At 35.0% G+C, this 19,354-nt stretch overlaps 2 protein-coding genes across 6 annotated transcripts in view; one reads left to right on the top strand and one right to left on the bottom strand.

Moving 5' to 3' along the window:
• RALGPS2 (Ral GEF with PH domain and SH3 binding motif 2) overlaps nt 1-19,354 on the top strand; it is a 94,188-nt gene that overhangs the window by 50,444 nt on the left and 24,390 nt on the right. The window lies entirely within an intron of this gene.
• On the bottom strand, nt 30-18,584 carry ANGPTL1 (angiopoietin like 1). 2 transcript variants are annotated; one of them, XM_087960888.1, is made up of 6 exons: nt 18,295-18,584; nt 17,203-17,316; nt 10,228-11,058; nt 4,558-4,751; nt 2,366-2,636; nt 30-238 (listed from the first exon to the last, which is right to left on the bottom strand). In XM_087960888.1, exons 3-6 carry the CDS (start codon nt 11,045-11,047, stop codon nt 51-53), a joined length of 1,473 nt encoding a protein of 490 aa, XP_087817014.1. In that variant the 5' UTR covers nt 11,048-11,058; nt 17,203-17,316; nt 18,295-18,584; the 3' UTR covers nt 30-50. The 2 variants fall into 2 exon arrangements, with proteins under 2 accessions (XP_087817014.1, XP_087817015.1); XM_087960889.1 differs by lacking the exon at nt 17,203-17,316.

The raw sequence follows: 19,354 nt of genomic DNA, 5'->3' as shown, positions 1-19,354 counted from the left end.
TCTGCATCAAACTTAAGGATTATTTAAAAAAAAAAAACATTTTAGCAGTCTCAATCAATAGGTCTAATCATCATCTGAACTGCTTTCAGTGAATATGAGCCTCCTCTGTATTCGGCCCAAAAAATCCCATCCTGATGTTTGCTTCTGTAGTGTCCTCCTCTATACCATACTCCATTGAGATTAGAATGAGCACAAGCAGTGTACCACCAACCTCCTTTATGAAAGTGGGCACAATTTCCTGCAGAGAGAAGCAAAACATTAAGATACATTTTACATCACATCACAAAACATATTCTTTGTAATTTACTTAGTAAAAAGTCAGCTTGTTAACAGATTATATCTCCAGTGTTTGGCCATGGACACTATTGTTACTATTTTAGAGAAGGATGGTATTACTGAATCAATCAACTGTATTTATAAAATCCTCATTTTAATGAAGACCTGTTGGTTCGGGTGAAATAATTTCTATTTTAATGAGGAAAACAACTACAATAAACCTTCAAGTAATTCCCTCTTCAAATATTTGTCTCCTGCATCATTCTCGTGATAGTATTTAGCATAGAGCGAAGGAGAATGAGCCATTAAAATGAAAAGAAGTGGCAAGAGAAAAAAATAGTTGTGTCAAGTCAAATAGCTTTGTGAAGTAGCACAAACAAGAAATAGAATAGAACTTAAGAGCTAGTGATTGTACTGGAATAGAATTCTCCAATGCATTGTATAGGTACTAAGGAATAATGCCATGATGGCGAATCTATGGCACGCGTGCCACAGGTGGCACCCAGAGCCATTTGTGCCAGCATATGAGCTGCAGGCAAACTTACCTCACTGGGCATGTGCACGCCTCACAGCTGATTTTCAGTTGGTTTGAGGCCTTTTTTGGCCTCCCAAAGGCTTGAGGAAGGCTTCTGCAGGTTTTGCAGGCCAAAAACTAGCCCCATTCATCACTTCCTGTTTTTCTGAAAATACCCAGAAGTGATGAAACGGGGCTAGTTTTCAGCCTGCAGAAGCCTTCCTCAAGCCTTTGGGAGGCCAAAAAAGCCTCAAACTGGCCGAAAATCAGCTGTGAGGCGCAGTGCAGGTAAGCGGGGTAGGTGGGTACGGATTACGCGCATTGCTTTCTGGATTACACATTGCTTTCTGGGTGCTGGCACGCGAATGCGACCATGCAAGCACGTGTACAATTTTTGGCACAGGAGCCCAAAAAGGTTAGTCACCACTGGAATAATGATTCCTATGTTCCATTTATTTGATGGAAGCTTATTGTCATCTTCAAATAGGGAGGAATTTATTATATCTGGTAACTCTATTTTGAGAAAAGAAAGGAATGCTCCTAAATGAATACGTGTGTATTTGTTCTATCAGGTATTTTGTCCTACTTTTCTATTAGATAAAAATAGAAAATAATAGAATTATTTTTCCATAATTCTTTAAAAGTAAAGAATTATAGAAAATAAATTGTGCATATGGCCAGCTGCCTGAGAAGAAAGCAAGTTTTATGATCATCTAAATGATCCATAAAGTATCTTTAGCATTTCGGTAAAATTAAAACCATATAAAATATTATTTGGCTATAACAGTTCCACAGTTACTTTTGATAATTGAATTAAACTTAATATTACAAAGTACAATTCTGGATAAGCATCTGTAGTTCTTTATAAGTCCAAAGAATTAGGCCAAATCTTCAGGAAAACCAGATCACCACAAAGCTTATTTTCTCTGTAGTTTTACATATTGTGTTGAGTGTGATATATTTTTACACAGTCAGTTTATTACAGTTAGATGCAATAAAATAATCAATGGCAGAACTGTTGCTTATGTATACATATAAAACAGAAAAATAGTAAGTAAAATAAGATCTAAAAAATCAAGGACAGGTATAATAAAAAATAAATAAAAATGTTATAAGAACTTCCAAACTTAATGGTGCAGTGCACTGTACAATTAGTAGCACAAAACATGGAACTTGGAGATTTGGAAGTTATTTTTGAATCCTTTTTGAATAACATTAAGTAGAAATCACACTCCCTACCCAGAAATTTGTTCGAGATCCAAACCTCTGGTTTCTTTACAGATCATCTGAATCTTTTGCCTTTTTCACATAGTCAGAACAGATACTTTCCCATGAGAAAAAAGCTTTTCCACCTTCTTCAATGTAAATCGTAACTCTAAGCATATGATTTTGTCATTGCCAAAAGTAAGATACAAGTTACTTGTACATGCCTATATGGATCATTCTAATTGAAGATATTTTTATGTTAAACAGAGTACTATTTTGCAAAGTCCTCTTATCTTCCCAATGATTCATCAATTTCCTCAGCTTAGCCAGAATAAGAAGTATGTAGATCTAAATAGTACTAATTCTTACCTGTGTGCATATCTCTGTCTCTGTCCAGTGTTGTAAATTGTTTTCCATTGTGCCATATCATGGAATCACCAGCATTCCCTTGATACGTGCCTAAACGTAGTCGATAATATTCACTCTCTGGCTCCAATCGAAAACTGCTGTATTCTGCATAGACTTTCTTATTACTCCAATCTTCTAATTCAATCAAAAGTCTGTAATTATCCTGATTGGAGAGCAAGTAAATATTTTCCAGTCCCAGCCAGTATTCCCCAGCAACATTTCCAAACCCTTTCTGTAAACAAAGCAGAAAGTTTATTAAATTGCCTTCCATTTCTCATATAGAAGGTTTTAATATATAATCAATATATGAGGGTTGTATCTTTGATGCTCTAAAAGTATTGGGAAAAATCCAATAATTAATTCACTTTTGACCATAAACACTGATGTGTGGAAAGTTCACAGACTGACACATTGATTGTCATCTTTATTTTATTTATTTTATAAGTTTACAAGATAATAAGTATAAATGTATACATAGTTGTGAATACATGAAATGGGCATGAAACATGTTGCAAGTGTGAGACTTAAGTGTGGTTTCTAGAATTTTGTTTGCCACTGGATTCTAGCAATGAAGCAGCTTGTTCCCAATTTACTAACTATACCCTGTCCATACTAGTTGAGGGAGAATTCTTAGTATTGTTAGAATTAATACTAATAAAATATTTGTATTATATCACTAATGGGAAAATGATTTTATTAAAAATGTTTTAATAAATAAATTAAAATAGATCAAAATCTCATAAATGGGTGGGAAATTATATGAAATAGTATATATTATTTTTGTAATTAAGTATTGGGAAGTCATGCATGAAGAAATTCACTATGTTTGATTTATGAATGGGGAATAAGTTAATAGTGATAAAATTATTAATTAATGAAGATAAATTTGAATATGAAAGATGATCCAGCCAGTATTTTTGCTTTGTGCTTTCTTTTTTCTTGCAGCCAATTTATTTCTTAGGAGCATTTCTTAACATGCTGCGCTCCAAATACATTGTTTATCTCTTGTAGCATCTTCAAAACTTGTCCCTTGTTCTCCCATGTCTGATGTATATATGCTATCAACATTTTGTACATTACTTTTTGATAGCAGACTACAAAGTCTTTCTTAGAAGATTTTTTTTTCCATTCTAGGGAGAAGAGGCAACACCCCATTAAGATGCTTGTAACTTTTCACAATGTCATTTAAACAATTAATTGTAGACAAAGAAGAGTTGTGAAATAAAAGCATAATCTGTTAATGATAATTTAAAACTCCCATGCCCAGTTAACAACATAATCCTGTGCATATTTTCCCAGATCGTTCTGTTCAGGATTGTGATCTGAAACAAATCCAATTCTTTATTTGTATGAAATTTACAATAAATAATTCTCCTTAATAGATCAAAAGGTAAGACACTACTCAAAGAATCATAATACTGATTTTCATAAAACTAGCAAGAAGGGGAAGTAAAAATAGTTTATACAGTAGTGATTTGTAAATTATATGAAGCACCATATCTTTGATGCTTTCCATGCAAATGCTGAACCAGGCACAGAAAATTATCCTATGTGGGCACACCTTTAAATAATTCCACATAGATTTTTTGTTTCTTTACATATATGCCAGCTGTCCGGTTCGTGATGCTTTGCAGATATATTGGAATCTCACAAATGGTGGTCATTGACAGGAAAGTTGTAATCCAGCAAATTGAGAGAGTAACAAAATGAAAGTTTATAAAAGTGGTCCTCGACTTACAACAGTTCATTTAGTCATTGTTCAAAGTTACGACTCTGAAAAAAGTGATTTATGACCATTTTCACCATTACAACCTTTGCAGCATCCCCATGATCATTTGATCAAAAATTCAGATACTTGGCAACTGGCTCATATTTATGACCTTTGCTGTGTCCCAAGGTCATGTGATCACCTTTTGCAACCTTCTGACAAGCAAAGTTAATGGGAAAGCTATATTCACTTAACAACCAGATTACTAACTTATCAATTGCAGTGATTCACTTGACAACTGTGGGTCATAAAATGGGGCAAAACTCATTTAACAAATGTCTTACTTAACAACAAAAATGTTGGGCTCAATTGTAGTTGTAAGTCAAGGACTACCTGTAGTAACAGTACATTGTAAATTGCCTCCTGGATATTTTTTTATGATTACCTTATAATTGTCCCAGTTTGTGAAGAAGTTCACAGAACCATCTGTTCTTTTTTGAATAACGGTCCAGCCCCCAGGATCAAGGCTGTTTTCACACCATAATTGCACTGGTGCATGACTGTTTTCAGTCTTGATCATATAAATCCCACTGCTGGAATAGCCAGTTTGTTTGGCTTGATGACAGTCTTTGAAAGGGCCTGTTGAAAACAAATTAGCATTTTTAAAATATCTATTGCTTTTTACTAGTATACTGATATGTATAAAAGAGACATTAAATACCTTTATGTTTTCTTTAGTAACAGATGTTTACTTTTTTCATACTGTTCCTTGACAACTTGTATATTAGTATTTTCAAACTTCTTGAAGAAACAGATAGGAGGTATTCTGCCCATTTTTAAAATTTCAGATACAATATATACTTCTGGATTTACCTATTTCTCAAACTCATTCCAAGTTTTGTTCTGTACTTTGTTTACTGGCTTAGTAAACTTGTCCAATCAAAGCAGACATTAGTTTTGACAGCATACACAGATGTGATAGGCTTAAAAATAAACAATATTTTATGAGGTCATAACTAACAATTTAAGAATCCCTGCTATAAAGTATATTTTCTTTCTTATGTGAATAAATGAAACTTTTAGTTACTGTAAGTTTGATTTCATGGGCCATCTTGGAATTGGCATATATGACAATTGTCAAAAAATAGGCAGGTATTGGAGTCCAAATGTGGCATTCTTCTACATTACTTTTAGGAAATTATTGTATGAAATTCACATCAATTCTTGTTTGATCCTCGTGACCATGTTACATTAATGTTATAGAAGAATCTAAACTTGAGAATGGTAAAAACATTCTTTTATTGAGAATGTGGATGGAATGTGGAATGTATATCTTAAAGCACTTAATATTATGACACTAATTATTTGAAGAGATGTGACAAATATGATTTTTAAAAATGTGTAGTTTGTTAATATGTTCAGTTAAAATGTATGTATGTATGTATGTATGTATGTATGTATGTATGTGACTTACAGTACATAGCATTCCAGTTGTTGCAAACATTGACAGATACACTTGAAACACCAGCCTTTAGTGCTGTACAACTGCCCCTAATAAACAGAATGTTTTGAACAAAATAAAATATACAATACAAATAGTTGATGGGCTATACTGATTTAGATGTATAAGAGGAGGAGAGTTATGGAATAAGAATTTGAATTTTCAGTTCATGAACATTACTCTATAAAGCCTTAGTAAGACCACACCTAGAGTACTGCATCCAGTTTTGGTCATCACATTATAAAAAAGATGTTGAGACTCTAGAAAAAGTACAGAGAAGAGTAACCAGGATGATTAGGGGATGAGGCTAAAACATACAACGAACGGTTGCAGGAACTGGGCTTGGCTAGTCTAGTAAAGAGAAGGACCAGGGGAGACATGATAGCGGTCTTCCAATATCTGAGGGGCTGCCACAGGGAGGAAGGAGTCAAGCTATTTTCTAAACCTCCTGTAGGCCAGACAAGGAATAATGGATGGAAACAAAACAAGGAGAGATTTAACCTGGAAATAAGGAGAAACTTTCTGACAGTGAGAACAGTCAACCAATGGAACAGCTTGCTCTCGGAAGTTGTGGGAGTGCCATCAGTTGAGACTTTCAAGAAGAGATTGGACTGCCATTTGTCAGCAATGGTGTAGGGTCTCCCGCTTGGGCAGGGGGTTGGACTAGATGACCTACAAGGTTCCTTCCAACTCTGATTATCTGTATCTGTAACTTGAAGATAATTCTATTCAGTCTCCTGTACTATGGAAAAGCTTTCTTTAGAGCAGGGGTCCCCAACCACCGGGCCGCGGACCGGTACCAGTCCGTGGATCACTTTGCACCGGGCCGCAAAGAAAATAAAAATGGTGGCTTTCTTCGCCTTCGGTGAATGCTGCTGGGATCAGGGATCAAGGACACAAATGAAAGAAGGGGAGGGAGGAAGCAACCAAAGCCTGTCCTGTTCCTCCAGCTCAGTGGCTTCGGTTTCCTCCCGCCTCGTTCCTCTCTCAGTCGCTCTCTCGCTCCTCCACCAGCCCAGGAAGAAACTGCTTCAAAGAAGCCGGCAGGGTGGCTTTTCTTGTCGGCGCAGCTCCCCCGAAGCGCCCGTTCACCCCCACCCCGCCGCCAATCAATCCAGGTTCAATCCAGTGCTCTGTTCTGCCTGCCTGCCTGCCTTCGTTTCTGGTTGTTTCGGAGCAGCTTCGACTGAGAATAATAACTATTCGCCTCTTTTTCTCAGCCGAAGCTGCTCCGAAACAACCAGAAACGAAGGCAGGCAGGCAGAATGGAGCACTGGATTGAACCGCGGGCGGCGGGATGGGGGTGAACGGGTGCTTCAGAGGAGCTGCGCTGACAGGAAAAGCCACCCTGCCGGCTTCTTTGAAGCAGTTTCTTCCTGGGCTAGTGGAGGAGCGAGAGAGCGACTGAGAGAGGAACGAGGCAGACACCTGAGGGATGAGGCTGAGGGAGGCAGGGCCGAGAGGCGGGGCTTCTCAGCCGTCCTGCAGGGACTTGTCCTGAGCCGCGGAGACAGCCGTGGGCCGCCACCGCCTGGCGCTCAGTTTTGAAGGCGCTCCTCAGCCCGGCGCAGTTCCTGAATATGCAGCTGAAACCCTCCGTTTTAAATGTCCCAATAGAAGAGAATATCTGTCGCTCAGGGTTGCAATGAGGAGGCATTGGCGTTCCCTGAACTTGGTGGTTTGCTGGCAGACGTTTTATTACCCGACTAGGTAACAACATCAGATGTTACCTAGTCAGGTAATGAAACGTCTGCAAGCAAACCACCACACTCGGACTCCTCCCCCGGTCCTTGAAAAAGTGTTTCTGCGTGAAACTGGTCCCTGGTACAAAAAAGGTTGGGGACCACAGCTTTAGAGGAATTGAGAGTAGGGGCAGATCTACTCACAAATGTAACCAAAAATAGTTGAAAGATAGCTAAGTTCTTCCTTTATTTCTAAAATCCAGAGGGTAGGGTTGAAACATTACAGAAATGATGTAAGAGTTTAAAAATGAGGCATATTCCTGCAACTTAGTCTAGGGGTTTCTAACTTTAAAAAAAATTCTTTGGAAGACAAAGTATTAGAAGAACATTTAGAAGAAGAATTTGAAGGTTCTTTAGTTTATGATAATGTGGAACAGAATTAGAGAAACAAAGAAATACGCCGAAGCAAAACAAAGATTCCTTTATAGAGAAAATAGAAAACTCAGTATAGGGTTGCATAGCATTGTATATATACTAATATTCTTGGCTTCAAATGTAAAAAAAATCTAAGACAAAGGATTTGATCTACTCCAGAAATTTAAGATTAAATGTTAGAGTTTAGAGTCATATGCACTATTGATTCCACTTTCCTGTACAGTGCATAAATTCCATTTAAACCATCCCAAACAGAGGATTATCTAGCCTTCTCTCGAACATATCCTATAACCCTATAAAGGATCTCAAACTGAAATTGCAAAATTTTGTTAGGACTCTGAAGAGGTTTGTTATGAATTCAGAGTGTTATAGAAAAAAAGTAACTGTGTTTATTGGGTTTATGGTGTTTATATTCCTGAGCAGCTTTCTAATCACGTTATTTTAAAAAAACTTCCAGCAACAAATTGAATTATATTTAAATATTAAATTTAGTTATATTAAATATCAAGAAGACCCTTCTCTTACTGCTTTATAATTGTTTCAGCTTGTCAAGAAATACAAAGTTTTAATTAACATCTCTAAGAATGTGTGAATTATATAACATACTCTGTATACTAACACAGAGTTACAAAGAAGGATGGCAAAAAACAGTTTTATTGGTATTTTGCCTCTGATGCAGGGCTATCTTAATGCATGGGCTGATGGGCACTTGCCCAGAGCCCCACAAGCATAGGGGCCCCATACTAATCGGTGTATGTTAACCCTTCAATGCACCTTGTATCCTATAAATATAGCAGCATACTTATTACATTTTACTGCATTTTTAATTAATACTAACATGCAAATATATGTTTAATTTTATCGACCATTTATGGTACATTTTTATTCCTGTGAGTAGTGTTGTAGGTACACTGCTTTGCCTGGGGCCCATAATGCTGTTAAGACAGCCCTACTCTGATGCATGTCAGCAGATTGCTGATAACTGCTACACCCTTCATTATCTCCTAGTATATCCTTTCATGTTTCTTCTCACTCCAAAATCACTACACTTGTGTTTTCAGACAGCAGCACATCTATATTGTGTGCCCTGTTCATTAACATGACTCTTGTTTATGATTGGTTAACCAAGTTCTGTATGCTGAAACTCTGTAGGGTTTATGCCCACAGAAGTGGCAGCTATGCCTGAACAATTTATACAGTATTGTGTAGCCTCATTCATTAATATTTACTGTGTAAATCTAAACACCATGGAGTTAAATGACTACTAGTTGTGTTCCTTTGTTTTTTAGATCTAGCATTTCATTTGACTTTTTTCATTTTATTTATTTTGCCTTCTACTTAATTATTCTTTATATCAGCTATTTATTTTGAATAGTTTGTTGTTCATTCTTCTTTGAATTCTTTTGAAGTGGCTAGCTGTGACAAATAACAGATTCACTTTGGAAGTAATGCAAGAAAAAAATAACTTCATTGACAGCAAAGTTGTAAATAGTGCAATGAAGGATGTAGATAAGATTTAAGCTACTATTTCAGGTTTTTTTCATCAAATTTGTGGCTTTAATTTTTAAAATAAATTTAGTTTTTGTTATTGTATAAAAAAAATAGATTGAAAGCATAATAACATGGCATGGCCCCAACAATACAGTATTTCCAAGATTCAATCAGTATAGGAAAATCTTTTCCCATAACATTTGTATTCATTTGGTGCCACGTGCTTGTCCACCTCTCCTGAACCTTTTCCAGATATATCCTCAGTATCCTATTCTCCCACTACTTACTAGGTTAATAACCACATAAAGCTAACATTTACTTTAACTTACTGCATAAAGTAAAAACTACTTTGACTTTCTAGAAGGCATAGTATAAGGGTTTGATTTGTACAAGTCTTAATAGCTTTTACCACTACATTTTTTAGCTTTATAATTATTGTCCTTACAGGTATTAGATTTATGTTTTACATTGTAATTGTTTTCACAGTTTCTATATTATTTATGTCAGCCTGAATAATACCAAAATAAAGATTCCATTGTTATAAAAACTTATATCCACAAGGGGGCATTCCCTGCATACATAAATATATCAAACACAATCCTTCTATTTTTTGTGGAAATGCTTAAATACTGGACTGGGATAGGGCTGTTCTGATAAAAGTCCGGAGAACTATTAGATGACCGTAAAATGATATACCTATATAAACTTGCTGCCATCTACTTGTTGTTAGATGTTTACAGCCCAAATTGGCTAATAATACCGCCTAAGAGCAGCAAAATAGTAACTGCTTGAAATTGCTAGACAAGATTAAGGAAATAAAGGAGAGAGACCCTTCCTTAGTCTCCCTTAACATTATAAAAATGCTAGACTCATTGCTCAGAATGCTACTTATATAGTTTTCATATAGGTGATGCTTTTAAAAGTTTTGATATATTAGCTAAAAATTACAAAGGTTTCAAATGCATTTATCTGTTAGAAATGTTCAAATTAAAAAGAAAAGGCTTACCTTCATTTATTAAAGTTAATGGTGGAATCTTAAAAGGACTTTTTGTAGGAGAAGTAGCTGGATCAGGTGGTGGCCTTACATCTCTCTCTCTAGGATAACCTGGATCCCTCTGAATTTCATTACTTCCTAGCAGCGTAGGGTTGTAAAGTGGATTGTTAGGAATATGATGAGGCACCACTGGAACTAATGGTGGTGAACCATGTGCATCCTGCCGTGAGAATATTCGCAGACATTGTTCTTCCAAAAGTGTGATGATGACCGATTGATTATTTACAAGGTCAGTTAGCGCTGCATATTTTATTTCAAGCTCTCTGTACCTTGATGTCATCTTCAACATTTCAGTTGTAACATTGAGGATTTTGTTTTCCAGCTGGGAAAGCTCTAGTGAATTGTCTCGTTTGCGAATTATCTCATGCAAGAGCTGCATATACAGTTGAGTAACACGTGAATTCATGTTACGACTCTCTTTTCTCAGCAATTTTACTTCATTTACTATATTTCCATCCACATCCACCACTAATTGCAAGAGATCAATGTCTCGCTTTTGCTTGAATAGTACTTCTTTCAAATTCTCAATATCCATCCTAGTAATTTCATCTTTTTTGTTTCCTGGACTTGAGCCTTTAGTGTTGACACAAATTGGTCCAGTTATTTTTTGTTCCGGAACAATAAATGTGTAGCCACACTTTTTCCCTTCCTCACCCTCTTCTGTAGAACGTGGATTTCGTTTAGGAAAGGATTTTTTAAGTGTCTCTACTGTATAATATCCATTTGATAATAGCATTATTAAGAAACTCAAAATCCATGGGACTGTCTTCATTTTCAAGTGAGCTAAATGGAGAAAAATACATTTTTTTTATTTATCAAATTTAGAAACTGCCCATCTCCCTTGCAGAGGGACTCTGAGTGGTGTAGAAATAAAATACTAAAATCAAAAACTGTGTAAAAATCAAATAAAGAAGCAAGGATAAATAAAATTCCTCACTAAGCTGCATGGCCCTTTGTGAGCCCCATGCAAGAGATCAGAGTCAGGTCTTTAGATATTTTCGACAGTGGGAGCCTGTCTCCCCTCTCAGAGGAGAATGTTCCAAAGGGCAGGGGCAATAGCAGGGGAAAAAATGCTGAATTCAGGACCTTGCCAGTCACAGTCATAACTCTTTAACTGACAAGGTCCAAGACATGCCTTCCCTACCTGTCCAGATAGGATGGGCTGATACAAGGGGGATTTTAGGTATTGCCAAGACTGCAGCAGTATAAAAATAATCCATGTAAAAAATGATAAATTAAGGGTTTTGCCAGTCATTCAGGTTTTAATTCTCCCCTATTCACTATGTTATATGTTATAATTACTAGCAGAAGCATGGAAAGCAGAAACATTTAATATCTTAGTATGAGAAATCAATTAAAGTCACAACAGTTGGATAAATTGAGTGCCATAGTATGGTATCAAGATATAACGCATACAGTTACTAATACTGGATAACATAGAGGTTGAGCTAACAACTCTGTGTTGATTTATCATCTTACATTTTGCAATACTCATCTTGAATGACAAAATGTAGCCTTGCAAACAATGTTTAGTTCCCATATTAAAGACCAAGCATGAATATGTTCAGGTTATAAAAAAGCTCCCTCCTCTATCTATTCTTCTACTTGTGTCTCATTAGCATGAAGTAATTCTATATTATAGTGTGAAAACTCTGAGTGACATGAACAAACACAATAGGTAATTCAGTGAGAAAACATTTCACTAATTCCTGCCTAATTTGGTACAGGAACTTTACTACTGCTGTGCATATAAAATGGTTACTATACCACAGGCTGCATATTTGAAGAGCTTAGGAATATGGAGATAGATAGGTATTTGTATAGTAACTTTTTTGAAATTATTTTCATCTAGATAGCTATTTGAATTCAAATAATTGATCTTTTATATTGTACATTATATATTTAAAGGGCAATGCATTTTTAAAAATGAATACCAGACTATCTTGTAAAAATTATGTTATATTTATATCGTTAAAATTATTAACCTCAGATATTTCAGTTAGATTAGATTCTGTCATGTAGTCTATTTAATTTTGTTGTACGAGGTGCAATGACAAAGTAAACTAAACTAAATTATTCTACATCTTAAATTATTCAAATTCCTCAATTTGTTTTTATCTGGCAATGATTATGGTTTTTTTTACTATAAAAATAGTTTCAAACAGTATTAAATATTATTTTGCCTACTTCAGATGAACATTTCAAGTGGTAATATTTCACTGCAAATAGACTGTGCTCTTGGAAGGTTTTTTTCCTGTATACAGAAAGTAATGCCAAATAAACATTCCTTGTTTGCATTTGAACTTACGCAAGATATAATTTAGCTCCCTTTTAAGATATACTGAAGATTTGCCTTCCAGTGAAAGTGCTGTTGTTTGAAATAGCCTTCAAACAACATTAAATGAAATGTTCCATCTTTATCAGCATAAGTAAAATTCTTGCTACTATTCAGTTGTATTTTAACTGTTTACCCAATGTAAGGGTATACTCATCACCCTACCCCTAACATTATCCTATACTGATGTATAAAACTAATATTTTAGCAAGGAAAAAAACCATTTTGCCATAATTACAGTAATTCCTTTCTCTCTTACGCCATTTCATCCTTCCTTTTTGCTATAGATAGTGTTGGTCTTTTTTTCAGCCTCAGAGGTCTCCCTATCACTCTTACATGAGAAAAGACAAGAGTTAAATGTTACTATTTATTGTTGCCCTTGCTATTTTAGTCCAAGAGAGAATCAGGTCTTGTGGAGCAGCTGTATTATGCATATTTACGCAATATATGCATACCTTTAGATGTCCCAAGCTTTAACAATATTGGAGAAGGGAAGAGAACATGCACAATCACAGTATATTTTCTTGTACTGATATTATCAGTAATGCTAACCACAGCAAAGAAAATGTGTGAAAAGCAGATATCTATATTCAGTTCACTGGAGTCATCCTGCAACCAAATAGCATCAGACTAGAAAGCAGGAGAGACAAATTCTAGTTCCACCTGAGGTACAAAGCCATCTGAATGACTTGGGCTAGTCACTTTATCTCAAGCCACTTGTGAATAATTTTGCCAAGTAAACAGCAGAAACATGTCTCTGAGAATCAGACATAGAAGGGATAAATTTTGGTTTGTCCTTAGGGAGTGATAAATGGATTGGTTTACTAATCAAAACCATAGCATTAAAAACAGGTTCAGAGGTCAGCTAATCCAGTGGTAAGGATCTGTTAAAGCATTTTGTGATACCTGTTGCTTGAAGATCTCCAATGCAGAGGAATATGTTGGAACATTCCTCTTAATACTTAATGTATACCTACTTCCCCTGCAATTTCAATCCATTGATTCTGATCCTGTTGACCAGAGAAATAGGGTAACCAAGGTATGTAAATTTCCTCCCCTATATGATAATTTATAGATATTTGAAGACTCAATAGTATCAGCTTTTTTTTCTACAGGCTAAATATATTCACTTCCTTTGATGATTTCTCATAGGGTTTGTTTACTCCTCACCATCTTGGTAACTGTCTTCTGAAGACTGAGCTTAATTTGTTGGTGTCTTTTTTTAGAATATGATGCTCATAAATGAATATAGTATTTCAGGTGTATTCCATCCTCTTATTATATACCAAAAGAACATTTGCATTTTCAGCAGCTATATCACCATGTTGGTTTGACATCTGCAACACCCAGATTATTTTTACATCTAGTATGGCCAAGACAGGTTTCTCCTGACATCTAGGTGTATCTTTCTCCCCAAATGCAGGACTTCGGATTTTTCCTCATTAAATTTTATCTTGTTTATTTGGCCCACTATTCAAGTTGTCTAGAGCTTTTTAAATCTTCACTTTTTCATCTATAGTGTGACAATTCCTCATTTTCTCATCAATTTATCAAGCATTCCCAAATCAAATAGCCCTCAACATATGACAGTTGAACCCACTATTTTCATCATAAGTTGCTGCAATCGTTAAGCCCTTTTGACCGATTCACTGAGCAACTGCAATCCAAGCTCTCCCTGTTGTTGCCATGCCCAGGGTATATGGAACCCCTAGGAGGTCCAGAGCCCACTGGCACATAGTAACTTGCCATGGGTTTGGGAGGTGTCAGCTGGCTAGGCCTACCAGCACACAGACCTTTTCCCAGCCCCAATATACTTGGGTCTACTTACCTTACAGTCAACTTGCTCTGTCCTGCATGTAGGCCCCATTCTCATTATGGTTCAGAAGGCTCATTTTCAAATTGTATGGAGAAGGGTCTTCTGAACCATTGTGAGAATGATGGTATTTGTTAGCATTTTTTCCTCCACTTTGGAAATACTGAGTGTAAGGGCCTTTCAGAATGCTGATTTTGCAAGTGTTTTTGAGCTCCAGATTTGTACAGATGGAAGGGGAAATCCCGCAGGGAAATCCCTGTGGAATGGACTTCAAATCTTCCATCCCTCTGTTTGCAACTTTTCCTGTTGACTTTCTGGGAAAACCAGCAGATAAGATTGCAAATGGCAATCATATAATCACAGGGTATTTGGCAATCAGTCATAAATATGAACAGATTGCCAAGTACCTGAAATGCATCACCATAGGGGGAGGACAGTGTGTTGTTTTATGCCTATTCCATGGCTGTCGTGTCTGTGGTCATTAAACTACCAATCATAAATCAAGGACTATCTGTCTAGCATTTTTTCAATTGGTTTTGCTGGGGGGGGCGGTGTTAATACCTTGGAATATAACTCACCTACCCTGGAGCATTGAATTTATTTAAATTATATAATTATCTGAGGTTGTCCTAGGCTGCTGCTTTCTCCTTCCATTATTGTGAACCACGATAATGGCCCACTAATGTCAAATGATTGTACCCTTGTCTTTAGTATCCATTAAGACTCTGGCCACCTAAGCTTCATGTATTTCTCTTTCTAGCAGACTTTGGAAGAATTATTTGTGCCATAGATTCATTACATATGAATTATGTTATTATAATGTACTTCATGTGAAAATAGAAATTTTTATTCATATCAAATAATAGTGAAGGTTTCTGGAACCAGGGATAAGATTATGCAACTGAAACAACTGCACTGACCAATTCAAATCCTGTGGCTGTAGTTTATTGTTTATTGGCTTGTATTTATTTTTTTAAAAGCTATTCGTTTCAGAAACAATTGTTTCAGGTTCATATGAAGCCGCATTTCATGTGAGCCTAACTCTAAAAATGAGGAAAAACTTTTTTGATGCCATAAAATTATTTTTGAGCTTTCTTCACAGAAATATCTGCTTTATTTCCTCCTTATTGTAATTATTAATTCTGCTTAGAAGTGCCTGGTTTAAACATCTGGGCTGCATTGTTGGGAGAGGGGGATAAATGGCTAAATAAGAAACATTATTACAGCTGAATATTATTTGTGAGTGACAGTTTAGTTTTGCATGGAATAATGTACTAAAAGCAATAAAATTATATTTTTCTGCAAATGCAGAGTAAATATTCATCTTGAATAGTTTGCTTTTCCAAATATTTAATTCATATGCAAAAAATGCAAACATGTTCTGTACATTAAAAGGGTCAGTGAGTTAATGCGTATAGTCTGTCTTAGCGTTCAGGTTTTGTATGATTAAAATAATTGGATATGGAAAGGAGTGATACACATCTGTTTGCAAGGGAACCTTAACATAATATTCCACATTATTGATAATCTACATTAATTGAGTCCATTGTGTCAAATATGAAAGACATATTAACACATTTCAACTTCAGCACAAAAAGCTATGTGTTATTTGATTTTCTTTGGAAATATAAGAACCTTAGGTGTGGATAAGATGTTAAACAAAAGGGTAAACACACTCAATTTGATTTCATAGGTACGTTTCTTATTTTTATATAGCATTAAAAATGGTGCATCTCTTGACTGTCTTGAAAACAATCACATATAATATGAATAAATTATAGATTGAAAATTTGTACTGTAACTACAAAATTGCTGTGAACTGATAGTAGTACCCAATGATATTTATGTCTTATATTGTGTTAATTCTGTTGAAATAACTTACTATACATTCCATTTAGTCAAATTCTGCTATTTTAGTCATTGGGAATTTTTATATCTGAAACTTGATTCACTGAATGGTAAATATTTTTCTTTTAATATCAGAACTTTGATTTAATTTTAATTAATCTTCTACAGTTCGCTTTCTGACTTATAATAAAGCTAAAGACAGATTACTGCTTCAAATACTTTCTCCTGAATACTATATTTTTAACTGAATACCATTCTTGCAGTATGAAGAATTTGTTGTGGAGTTGTTACTTTTTATAGGTACACTGTATTTGCGGGGTTTTTAAGCTAATTTAGGCAAAATAGCAACATTCTAGAATACTTTGATCCTAGCTCTATAGACATGTTTGTTTGCAGAATCATGCTTTTCAGAAAATACATGAAAAAATATATGGAAAATCCAGAATACTTAAATAATAATTTTTGCCATTGAGTTCTACAATCTACTGAAATACATGGAATTATTTTCTACTTAGTGGCAGCTAGTCAGCAGTAAGAACATAAGTGCAAACATAAGTGTTCTATTTTCCATTCTGAAGTGCACAATACTTACATTGTCTTATCAGATTAATAGATCCAATTTCTGAAGCACAATAGGTAAACTTCTATTACAACTACATACTAATAGTTTGAAAAGGGCAATATTAACTATTTGCTAATTAAAATATTTGTTCCACTACCTGTATTATATCAGATTTATTTATAAAAATGTCATTTTTTTAAAAATTACATAATAGCAAAATAAATAAATTTTTATATTGTACAGAGGAACAATCTAATACTGTAGTGTAGTCAGTTAAAAACTGATAAAATTAAAGCCCGGGTTAAAGCTCTGAAATTATTTTTGATAACTTTCATTGTGAAAATGAAATACTATTGCTTTGGTTCTTACCTATAGTTGTAACTGCAATACATGAATATCAGTGTTTCTACACCAGCTGCTTCAACTGTTGTCCACTGATACTTTGCCACCTTCCAATTTGGTTGTTTTCTATCTTGGCTGGGTCTGACAAAAGATGCAATTTTTAAAAAATCCAAAGAGCACTAGGTTGCAGAAGACTGCCATAGATTCCAGCAACTTAGATTCCACAGCTAAATGTTCCAATAAGATCCTGAACTTAGTTGCTTTTTGCTTAACAAACTATTTTAATTAGAACTCGAGAATAACTGTTTAGTGCATATATTAGTCTAACATTACATGGTACTCTCTGAAAGATAGCAAAAATGCTTTTAAAACTAAGCATGTATAAGCAATATATATCAGTCTAACATAGAAGGTAATGGTTTTGTGCCAAAGAAAACTCCAGTATTTGTGTTGTTCTTTATTAGGTACAATTATTGTATTCAGTAATCATGGGCTTTAACTTTGAGCCAAGAAAATCAATACATTTTATTGGGTTAACTTTTTTCTTTTGCAAGATAATTTAGCTATTTTTGAGTTCCTATGGAAGCAAAGAAATAACTAAACCTTGAAATTATTTAAATGCACTATGCACAATGGATACATGTTTATTCCAAGTACAAATGGAATAATTGTGATCAAAAATGTGGGGCTCCATATTAGTACATGAATAGAACAAAGTTAAATGAAGATTTAAATTACAGATTTTCATGCTATTAATTGATATGCCTGAGATAGTCTGAGAGTTACTGACTTACTAGCTTTATTTTCCTTTTTTAGGAAAAAATATAGTTTAAAATATTAAACTAATACAAAAAAATTAAAAACAGTTTCACCATGGAAGCTTTATAAGAGTGTTTTTTTCCCTAATTATGTTTGGGGAGTGAATCCTCACCCACACCTTCCCTCAGCATACAACTAATAGTAATAGTATTTTGATTATTTTTATAATAGAGTATCATAAAAATCAACGGAGTACAATAAATTCTAAACCATGTGTATATTAGTGACAACAATCTCATCCTTATCCAATATGGAAAAATGCATACATATTGACTGCAAAGAAAATGGACAGATACTAACCTTCTGATGACTCTTTTTTCTGAAACCGAATAAAACTTCAGAGGCTTTTCCTTTATATTTCCTCCTGCTGGTGCCAATACAGTTGGCTAGCACAGTTCTACTTTGTTTTGTTTTGTTCTGTTTATAACCAAATACATATCCCTCACTTTTAGCTTAACGAAAGACCTATCTATCTAAACAATTTCCTTCTGCAACAGAAAAGGAGAGTTTTTCTAGCTGCTGTGCCTTTTCCTTTCATTTGCATTCTGAACTGTACTAACCAGCAACAGTCGAACTTGCTTTAATATACACTTGGGTGTGTTTCTTAAACAAATGCATGCCTAGACTTAGAAACTGCCAGCCCATGTATGAGGTAATTGAAGAAAGGGAGGGGGAAAGAGAGAGGGGGAGACCAAAGGATTTCCTATCCACAGCCTTTGGAGTAGAATTAAAATTGGGAAAGGAAAAAGAGTGGGAATCACAGTACGAACAAGGAGATATTGTTTGCTAATTGAATGGAAAGCAAACAGCAGATGGGGAAACAAACTATAAAGAGTTTAGGTGCTGAACTGTAATTGCAAAGCATTGTTCCTTAGTTGCTCAAAGTTGCCTTTAGCTGTTACTATAGTGAGCTTACTTTAGAGGAGAGATTCTTTCAGACTGATACATCCAATTTTCTGTTTCCACCATGGAAAGGAACAGGAGATTTGTGGATGTATGTGTTTGTGTTCAATTATTCTGAAGAATGCAAACCAGAATGCCCTATTAAATTCTTTTTAAAGTTTATTTAATGAGAAGCAGTTGTTACAGCAATAGTGTTTAAAAAACATTGACAAAATAAGACATTAACACTATTAACTCTTAAGTTACATGGCATACTAAATGAGGAGAAAAGAATTTGTGATTGGTCTAAGAAAAAAACCAATCAAATCAGTTTATGTAGGTGAATCATGTATTGATTTCAAATGTTTCTTAAATATTTATTTAGTCAGAAACCCAGATGTTTTTAATAGTAGAATGAGAAATTGGTCATTTTACTTTATTATTCCCATCCCAGTTCAATATCACCAGTTACCAACAA

This window comes from Notechis scutatus, chromosome 3 (assembly GCF_049901735.1).
Source record: "Notechis scutatus isolate UNSWTSFEM ecotype Mainland chromosome 3, rNotScu1.2, whole genome shotgun sequence".
In the NCBI taxonomy this organism is placed as follows: domain Eukaryota; kingdom Metazoa; phylum Chordata; class Lepidosauria; order Squamata; family Elapidae; genus Notechis; species Notechis scutatus.
Note: the sequence above shows the minus strand (reverse complement) of the source record. Positions and strands in the feature narration are given on the sequence as shown.

Bases quoted from the DNA above. Each gene is read 5' to 3' on its own strand.
- ANGPTL1 (XM_087960888.1), bottom strand. From the start codon at position 11,047: ATGAAGACAGTCCCATGGATTTTGAGTTTCTTAATAATGCTATTATCA. The intron at 4,752-10,227 runs GTAAGCCTTTTC...TGTTTTCAACAG, and splicing joins ATTAACTTTAATAAATGAAG to GCCCTTTCAAAGACTGTCAT. The intron at 2,637-4,557 runs GTAATCATAAAA...CTTTGTTTACAG, and splicing joins CAAACTGGGACAATTATAAG to AAAGGGTTTGGAAATGTTGC.